This window comes from Labrus bergylta, chromosome 13 (genome assembly GCF_963930695.1).
Source record: "Labrus bergylta chromosome 13, fLabBer1.1, whole genome shotgun sequence".
NCBI classification, from domain to species: Eukaryota; Metazoa; Chordata; class Actinopteri; order Labriformes; family Labridae; genus Labrus; species Labrus bergylta.
In genome coordinates this window covers 27,212,042-27,221,387 of record NC_089207.1, presented here as the reverse complement: position 1 = coordinate 27,221,387, position 9,346 = coordinate 27,212,042, and the positions used below count along the sequence as shown (strand labels likewise).

At 43.0% G+C, this 9,346-nt stretch overlaps 1 protein-coding gene across 1 annotated transcript; it reads right to left on the bottom strand.

The window, feature by feature from the left end:
* Nucleotides 1–26: 26 nt before the first annotated feature.
* On the bottom strand, nucleotides 27–9,335 carry galnt3 (UDP-N-acetyl-alpha-D-galactosamine:polypeptide N-acetylgalactosaminyltransferase 3 (GalNAc-T3)). The gene is made up of 12 exons (XM_020644159.3): nucleotides 9,160–9,335; nucleotides 8,359–8,623; nucleotides 7,520–8,062; nucleotides 6,661–6,833; nucleotides 5,380–5,529; nucleotides 4,956–5,190; nucleotides 4,747–4,864; nucleotides 4,388–4,588; nucleotides 2,622–2,753; nucleotides 2,265–2,366; nucleotides 2,018–2,170; nucleotides 27–1,922 (listed from the first exon to the last, which is right to left on the bottom strand). Exons 3-12 carry the CDS (start codon nucleotides 8,017–8,019, stop codon nucleotides 1,809–1,811), a joined length of 1,878 nt encoding a protein of 625 aa, XP_020499815.1. The 5' UTR covers nucleotides 8,020–8,062; nucleotides 8,359–8,623; nucleotides 9,160–9,335; the 3' UTR covers nucleotides 27–1,808.
* Between the last annotated feature and the right edge of the window lie 11 nt (nucleotides 9,336–9,346).

Genomic DNA, 9,346 nt, shown 5'->3' with positions numbered 1-9,346 from the left:
GAGAAATGACACACAATCACACTCAGTGCCGACCCACTGAATTTATTGACCTAATATTAAAGCCTCCTAATACCAATTCAGTCTGATAGCCACAAATAGTTTTAATCTTAGGTTAACACTTATTCATAATGTTCCTCAATCTGACTTCAACCTAAAGCAGTTTGAGATATTCCACAGCCATCTTAACACTAGTGCCTGCACCAGAAAATCACCAGAAGACTCCCAATCAATGTGAACGGACATGAAAATATGCCTTTTGATCAACACCAGTCCATTACATTTGTAGTAATACAGGTAAACACTGCTGAACTCAAACAAACAGGAGAAATTGTCCATTTGACCAACATTAGAAAGCACTGAGTTACAAGGGGGGAAAATATTACCATCAATTGTAATGAGCACTTGAAATTAGTACTTGTTACCTTCTGTCAAAACAGCTTATTTTTTTCTAAAAATATACTGTAGATCTGAGCTTTCATTCACACTTCATGTCTCTAGTTGTCATTTTATTGGGTACATTAATGTCTAATAGAACAGTCGTGCAGAACAGGTTATCATTTAATTATTTTTAATTAAAGGTGCACTATGGAGTTTCGGTGGTGAAATTTGGAAGTTGGAGAAGTGAAACTGGAAACTGGAACTGAATACACAATCTGAAATCAAAGAAAAATTGAGTCCCTGGAAGACTGTTTGGAGGTAAGAAAAAGGGACCAGGAGAGTTACGCTTTCACTGTTGCGGACCCCTCACCATAACTTCTCGTGTGGCATTTTATCTTCAAACAGTGTGCAGGGACCAAATTTTCCTCTGAGGACAGTTTGTGTATAGAGCTCTGAACATATACCACACAATCAGTACACTTCTCCAACTTTCACATTTCTCTACCAAAACTACATAGTGCACCTTTAATGTAGAGAGTTGCAGGCTAACTATGCTCACTTTGGTGCAGGTGTATTGTGTTGTTAAGGTGTTTCTATTACTCACCATGCTAAACCAGGTAAAGACAAAAAAAACCTGAACTTTAATGCACCTTTAATGAAGGAAGGATTTCTGCCCTATGTTCCATTGCTTTATAGGATGTTTGAGTTTTGGCTGGATGTATCACATGAGCTGGTAACCGTGTGTACAGACAGCATAAATCTATCTCATGCAAATGTTTTCTTGGACTAAGCCTTTGCTCACTTTTCTGAATCAACCCCATCACCCTTCCCTCCACCAATTCATCCAGCAGGGATAAAATGACATCAACAGCACTGGACGGTAAGAAACAAGGTTTAACATTTCAAAAAATATATATTTGAAGACATCCTACTTGTCTGCTTCATGTTCTGTCTTTCAGTCTCTTTGGTGCCAAATGTTTCAGTATTTGGGATCTCAGTGTGTCAAACTGTATCTGCTTGTAACCACACGCATGTAGTCTGTGTATTTGTATGGATTTGTTTTAGATGAATATGTTGTATAGTGTTGGCTCAACATGCCTGCGTACAGCATGTGTTGGTTGTGACAACTTGAGAGTAGTGGAAACATTTAAACACACAAAAAGGCACTTGTCAACATGATGTGTCCTCGTTGATCCAACAGTCTCAGTTCACAGTCTGACAGGGAGCAGCGTGTCAGTGCTTCCTTCAAGCAGAAGCACACTGTGGTTCATCCACACAAAAAAAAAACTCCCCGGCAGCAGCAGGTCACTTCTTCTATTTATAAAAATAAATTAACTCATTGTCATTCATCTAAAAAAGTACTGCATGATTACTGTGTCCAGTATAGTAACACTCATGTCCAGAGTCCTATAGAGTGGTAGTCGGCACAGTTAGTAGAAGGACCAGTGCTGGTATATGTCTGAGGGGTTGCAGAGGGCCAGACTGGGAGACTCATGACGGCCACTCAGACACAAGTGCCGTCCTGACAGGTAGAACAAGTTGTTCTGTGCGAAGAGAAGAAAAACATTAACTCTCCTAAACAGATAAGCCCCGTATTCAAAAATCACATCAAAGTGCACACAAACTGCGAACAACTCACGTCCTTCAGTTCCCATTTTTGCTCTTCTCCTACCACTGAGTTCATGCCTTTATACTGGCAGTCTTCCAGCTTCACAGCCCCCTCCGCCCCGTGCAAACAGAGCTCCTTCTGAATGCTGTGTCTAATCTCCTGATGTGAGGAGTACTCAAAATACTACAGCGAAAGGGGAGAGATAGGGCACCATCAGCTGTGATTAAAGGCAATTATGGTTGTCAATCAGAGATAGAAGGCCTACTCTATATCTAACCTGGTTTCCTCCGAGATCATGACATGGGTACATGATCAACGGTTTCCCGCCCTCATTGTCCTCTCCAGCATCCAGACACGAGTCTTTGCCCACATTTTTTACCTACAGAGAAAGAGCAGGGAAGGGGGAAAAGCAGTGAGAGGAAACAAAATGAAAAACTAACATCCAGTGCAAGCTGTTCAAACAACTTTAGTCTCTGGAGTGCTTTCACTGGTGTCAAATTGGAAAAAGCTCAGGACCCTCAGGAGATCCTAAGTGGAAACCCACAGTGGCTAGACAGAGCTCTGAGGTTTGGAAAGAGTAGAGAGTGTGTGTGTGTGTGTGTGTGTGTGAGAGGGAGAAGGTGTGTGATCTTACAGAGCCATAGCGGGGTGGGTTGAGATCAGGCATGAACATTTCTGGATAAACGTTCTTTAGATACCAGGAGAAGCTCTTGCACTGCAGTCGTTCTTGGAGGTCCAGACGTTTGGAGATATTCCCAAAAGCCCTCTGTTAAAACAGCGGCACGCAGGTGATTACAGTTAATGAAGTTAGTTAAGAATGTAAGACATCAAAAGTAAATACATGTAACAATTTTAGCATCAAAAATGCTTTTGTATTAATATAAGAGAGGGAATTTGTCTTGATGTTTTTGTTGCATAGGAGTCAAAATGGGAAACAAATTAGATACAGTGAACATCAGAATTCTTACTTTGAATAAACTTAAATAGAATTAAAAACAGTGTCAGGATGAAAAAGGCTTTTGTATACATCTTTACAACATATTTGGTGCATTAATGAGCTGGAGAAATATTCAAGGAGTGTGCGAAGTGTTGCCAAGGTAGAGTGCAAAAGTTTACCACTGGAGCTAAACGCTTATATCAGAATGTCAACACACTCACCATTAATCCCTTTTCACTGTAAAGCACAGGCAACAGTTTGAAAAATACCAGATGATATGCAAGACAAAAGGTAAGAAAATTAGTAAAGTTATAACTAATAATGCCCACTGATGATTTTACAGCATTCCATCCAATAATTACGCTGTTTTGACCAAAATGAGAAACCTTATTCTCTGGGATCTGTACCACATGTTGGGGAAAGCTGTATGATAGAAATATATTTCAACCTAAAATGATCTTTTGGATCAGTGGTTCCAAAGCTTTTTCTTGTATCTAAGAAAAGATGAGATTAAAGAAGCTGTTTGACATTTGTGCTCGAGAGATTACTGAGGCGATCAATAGATTATGAAAATAGTTGGAGATTGATTTTCTTTTGATTGACTAATCCATTAGTAATTGAAGCTCTAACCTGGACCAACTGCCTGACTGGCACTGCCATCCAGCCACACTACTGAAAAAAACGACAACAAAAAACTAATGAAGAAGGGTGTCCATTTTTTGTATTCTTAAAAGTTCACAATTTTGTCTGAAGTCAATAACATGTTCCAGGGCTCGAATGACTCCTTTGTGATACAAATTAAGTCCAGACAAGTATTTGATTAGCGTTCTTCTTCAAACTGAAGTGTAACAGCACATTTAAAAACAATCTGCCGTCGCCTCCTGCTCCTGAATAATGAGAGCACTTAACTCTAATGACGACGAGGTTGCTCACACTGACAGACACTCCTGTGGATCCCTCCAGGCCGTTGATGACGACGTGTCTGTTAGAAGCAAGCAGCAGAGGGTTGGGCCCCCGCTCTGTGAGGTATCGCCCTGAGGGAAACGCTTTATGGCACCTTTGGGACCCCATTTTAGGAAGCACTGAGAGCCTGTCATTTAGCAGCGCTGACTTCCTTCAGGCCCCCCCCCGTAGGATCATAGCTTTCAGCTCTGAACAGCTGATCTATTTCTCTGTGCTTAATACTACAGAATACCTGGATTAAGAACTACAACAGTGCAATGCTACAGCTCTCCCTGTATGTACAGTGTTGTGCTTTCCCCAGATAAACTCCTGATCAGACGAGAAGTAAGGAGCTGCATTTTGCTCAAACTTGTCTTCAGGGTGGAGTTCGACGGTAATGAGGGGTCTTAAAACCAATATGACCACGACAAGTGAAACATAGTGCTGCAGAGAACATGTGCTGCATTTAAAACAGTCCCAGTATAGAAACATAGGATTTCAGTATATCATTACTAACGTACTTCTTTTGCCATCTGCGCAGCCTGCTGGTTACGACGGTAAAAGATCTCTTTGTAGTCGTCCATCCAGACCTCGGCCAGTCGAACCTGGTTACGAGTGATCACTTGCGTCCCCTTGGGGAAGGTGTGGGGGCTCTTCGTGCGGAAAACATGACCCACGATGGAGCAAGGGAGAATCTCCAGCTGTCCACCACACTGCCACACCTGCAGGTTAATGGGAACCAGCACAAACAGATGCACACAATTTGACAACACACCTATGGGAGTCCTTTGGATTGAGGAATGATTCAACAGGTAGCAGGGCTTAATGACAAATCACTAAATAGCAGTTCAACCAGAATGACAGCCGAGTGACAGCTTACCCTGAATGACATTTCGATGTTCTCTCCGCCCCAGATCTCCATTTCTTCATCATAGCTTCCAATATGGTAGAAATATTCTTTTGAGATGGAGAAGAGCCCACCAGCAAATGCAGGAGTCCTGTTGAGAAATATCATTCAAAAAAAAAGTTTTTAAGGATATCCAAAAAGAAAACAAAAGCCTTTAAAAGTTTTAAATTCTGTTTCCCTACTTGATAGGGTACGTCTCATCCTTCCTCCTTTGCTTCTCATGATCTGGTAGACCCTCCCATCCAAAAGAAAGCGCCCAGTCGAAGTTCCCCCGGTTGTGGTTCTGGCCGTACGGAGACGGCTTTGTGAATTCAAAAGTATTAAGATCAATAGTGTTTATGTCAGGACTCACTACCGCAGTGTAGTTCTCCGCTATCCTGGCCAGCAGAGGCTCCAGCCACCCTTGAAAGCATTCACCTGTTCACACACACAAATCATGCATTGCATCACATATTTCAAACACAATAATGACAGAGGGGCTAATTTTAGCAGCCACACAAAGACGCTAATACCACGGCAAACAAAGCTGTGGGTGTGTTCATAAGGGTGTGCCCCCTGCATACAACTGGTTTTACTACGCGAGTAACGTCAGCTGTGTTGACTTACAGTGGGCATCGAGGAAGGTGAGGGTGTCACCGGTAGCCACGGAGGCACCCAGAAGGCGAGCGCTGATGAGTCCTTTTCTCTCTCGCTGACGGACAACTCGGACAAGTGTCAGCTGCTTTAGATACTCATCCAGGTCATCCTTTAACACATCTGGAACACAGAAATGAGACAAAATGAAGAACAAGAAAAAAATATGAAGAATCTGCTGAAATGATGTGGGACTGAATCTTATAAACAGTTTGTATTTAGGTCAAAAAATACTCCATAGCTACTAAAACCAGGGGTCTCCAACCTTTCTTCATCTGAGAGCTACTTTGAAAAAAATCAAAGTGGCCGAGAGCTACGATTGCATTTATTTACACAGCACACATCAGCTGATAAAGCTGCTGTTTGTACACTGTGTGACATTGCAATAAACCAATGCTTATCAATAATCTTAAATTCACATCAAGGTCCAAGAAAAAAACATTGTGCCACGTAAGCTGTGTTGCTGAAAATTCACATCAATATCAAAGAAGACATTACTAATTTAAACTTGTTTTTAATGGGCCAAATATATGAATAGTGGGAAGAGGTGCATTTAATGTTGTCAGATTATTATTATTTTTATTTTTATTTATTTTTAACACAGTCGGTCAACTGAAAGGCGAGCAACTTAAAACCTGCCCGCGAGCTACCTGTTGGAGACCCCTGGACTAAACAGCCTCAAACGGATGAAAAAGTACAAAGCTGCCTTCCTTTATAAATCAATACATTTTTATTTGCATAGCGTCAACTCATAACAAGTATTATCTCGAGGCACTTTGCAAAAAACAGGTAAAAGACCTTACTTACTGTTATGTTACAAAGACCCGGCCTATCCATCATGAGCACTTTAGCAAAGCAGCAGAAGTTACAGTGGTAAAAAAAAAAAAATCATATCATCAATATGTCTCTGTCAGAAAGTGCTGAACACCAGCACCTCCATCTGTGGCCTAACTAAGTGTCAGAGGGACGGTCTTAACATCGCTCTCCTTACCAGTGATTTGTTCCCTGCCTAAAAATCAGAACTATTTACAAGACTCTCTGATTTGTTTTATAGGGACAACCACTGCTAATTCCTCTCAGGAAACTATTCACTAGCAGCCCCCTCACTTCCTGCAGTAACCGACTTCATTTGCTTCAGAAGAGAGCTCCTCTCTGCACGTCTCAAGAGCTGCCCACCCAGCACGCTTGCATGAAATTGAATCCAAATAAGAGGAAGGCGGTCCTGAAGGGCCCCTCTTTTGAATTTTTTTTTACCATCCACGCTGGCGTCGTCCACCAGGATGATCTCCTTGAGGAGAATGGCCGGGGAGGTGTGCAGGACACTGTATACTGTCCTCAGCAGAGTGCTCCAGCCTTCGTTGTGAAACACGATTATCACGCTGGTGGTCGGCAAGGCGGGGCATCGCTTGAAAGTTTGCTCAATGCATCTGCAGGAAAAAAAAAAGAAGGGGAAAGAGCACAAAGATGTGACTGTCCCTGTGCTGGTTTCTGAATGGCACAATAGTCTAGTTATTACATCTGCAGACTCTCTCCCCTGTGGGGTGCCCATTTCAGCAGTGACACCGCATGTGTGGCAGCCTTTGAAATACCTACAATATCAGAGTGGGAGAGGCGTTATAAGTCACTCTCATAAGATAGCACAGGACATGGACATGGGCTTTGTGTCTGTGTCAGGTACCGACTTTGTCCCGACATCTACTTGGACTTCCAGGGGAGCTTTATTAGCCAAACACAACTGTGCTTCTCTCCGAGGTGGCCACAGTGACTGGGCAGCAGGCATGCTGAAACAGAGTCCCAGTCAGAACAGCCTGATGTCTGTGGTTTTGTTTCTGCAGATTATTTGCAAAATATGATAAATGTATTGGGTTAAACCAGTAAATGTCGTATTAAACTCAATTACTCTGCTTTGTGATGTTACGTTTCCACTGTGTGACTCAGTTTTATTCCGGGTCAGCAAGTTGAGAAATAAAGGGGAGAGTACTTCTTGTGCAGCATTAAAATCCAGTAAGTGGTGTGACTACATGTTGTCTTGAGAGGAAATCACTTGGGAAAAATGAAAAAAACATAATTTGGTAAGATTTGAGATTATTTTGCACAGCTTTGCCTGACTCACTCTGGTGGCCGTGTGTCCGCTCCCAGGTCTCTGCTCAAAGACACGCGGTCACTGGCATACAGGTTGAAGCAGTGTTTTTCTTCACCCTTCTCCTTCTCCTTCTGCTCTTCAGGGCTCAGCGACTCCGTGTAGAAAGGCTTCCCATCCGCTCCAGGAGCTAGAGGGTCCTGAGGTGGCCGCTCCAGAGCCGGCCTGAGCTCGGCCGCGGTGTAGTGACCCGGCAGACAGGATCTGCCGCCCCACCCTTTGACCTGCTGACGCACAGGGGCTCTGATCTGCATCTTTGGTATCGCATCCCTGAAGTTATTGACGGCTCCGATCACGATGCCCATCACGGCATCCCGCTTCACTGCCATCTCCTTCAGCCACGGGTCGTCCTGTTGGTCTTGGCTCCCCACCTCCCATTGTATGAGAAACACAAATGTGACAAAGACGAGGGCCACTATGGCCAGTTTAAGAGGGTGCAGGCGCCTTCGGAGGACTCTGCGGAGAGCTGTCATTCTTATTGAACAAAGAGGAGGCTGGCTTTGGATTCAGATTCAGCTGAAAGAAAGAAATACATAGAACAGGTTTTTAATGTATCTAACTTACCAGAATCAATTTTGAGCAACTGGGATTCTAGAACAAATTGAAGGCAGAATAGCATTACTTGTCTTGTCAGAACATGTAGGCTGTATCTCATAGCCTACCATAATCTGTTTATTTGACTTTTCAACTAACTGTGTTTAAAACATAAAGTAGCTTGCTGCAATCTAACAATCACACAGTCAAATCACACACTTGGTGAAATACACAAACAATATGTGCTCTGGATTCCTTCAGAGTAAAACACCACGTACCATGTAGTCGCTGAATTACACATTTATGATCGAAAGATGCTTTGAATTGTTGTTGGGTCCACCAGGCATCCTGTCTTGATCTGAGTGTCTCGGTTTGTGGCTCGATCTCCAAAGGGACACTTTTCCAAGAAGACAAAAAAAGATTTGGCTTGAGGGAACTTCCGTCTCGTTGGATCCAGGTGCGCTCCTCTCAGGTAGAGGGAGGGGACATGCTGACGCGCATGCGCAGAGAAGAACAATGCGTGTCATCCATACCTGCGTTAGCCTTCATTTGGAGAACACAATAATTTTTTTTACAAGAGTGTACTGCGACAAACAAGTTAAATGCATGCACTGTATGCCTTACATCTTCACGTAATGACTACGATAACGTCTTTACATAGTATTTATAAAATTCCAACTTCTATCTTGAAAGCCTCCTCCTCTGCCTGCAGCACTACAACAGCCTGTGCCATCCACAGAGTTCCTCACTTTCAATGACGGTGTCATTAATAGGATTTGTTCAACTGGTCATTCACTGGGACAGTTGCTGGGTTACATAAAAAAGAGGAACGCGTTAAACCCCACACACAGCCCACCGCATCCAATCAGCCACTCCAAGAAAAACACCACGTCGAGCACTTGGAGCGTGAACTTATGAATGTGAACGATCAAGTTAAAAGAAGAAAAAAAACACACATGGTCCAGTGTGCATTTGGAAAAGTTAAGCGTCATTTTGCATCGAAACGACTCTGACTGGATTATAAATTAATATAGCATGTACAGACTTTTCTCTTGAGTTTAAAAAAAGCTGACACTCACCAGCGGACTTTGGAGATCCTCTATTCCTACATTTTGCCAGGTTTCCCTCAAAGTTTGTTCTTACAAATAGTTGGATGGCGGCGTGGATGAATTCAGCTGTAGGGAGTCTGCTCTGATAGCCAGTCTGGAGTCTTTCAGCCTCTGAGGCGCACAGTGACTCCATCTGTGGTGACTGTGCTCCCCGGCA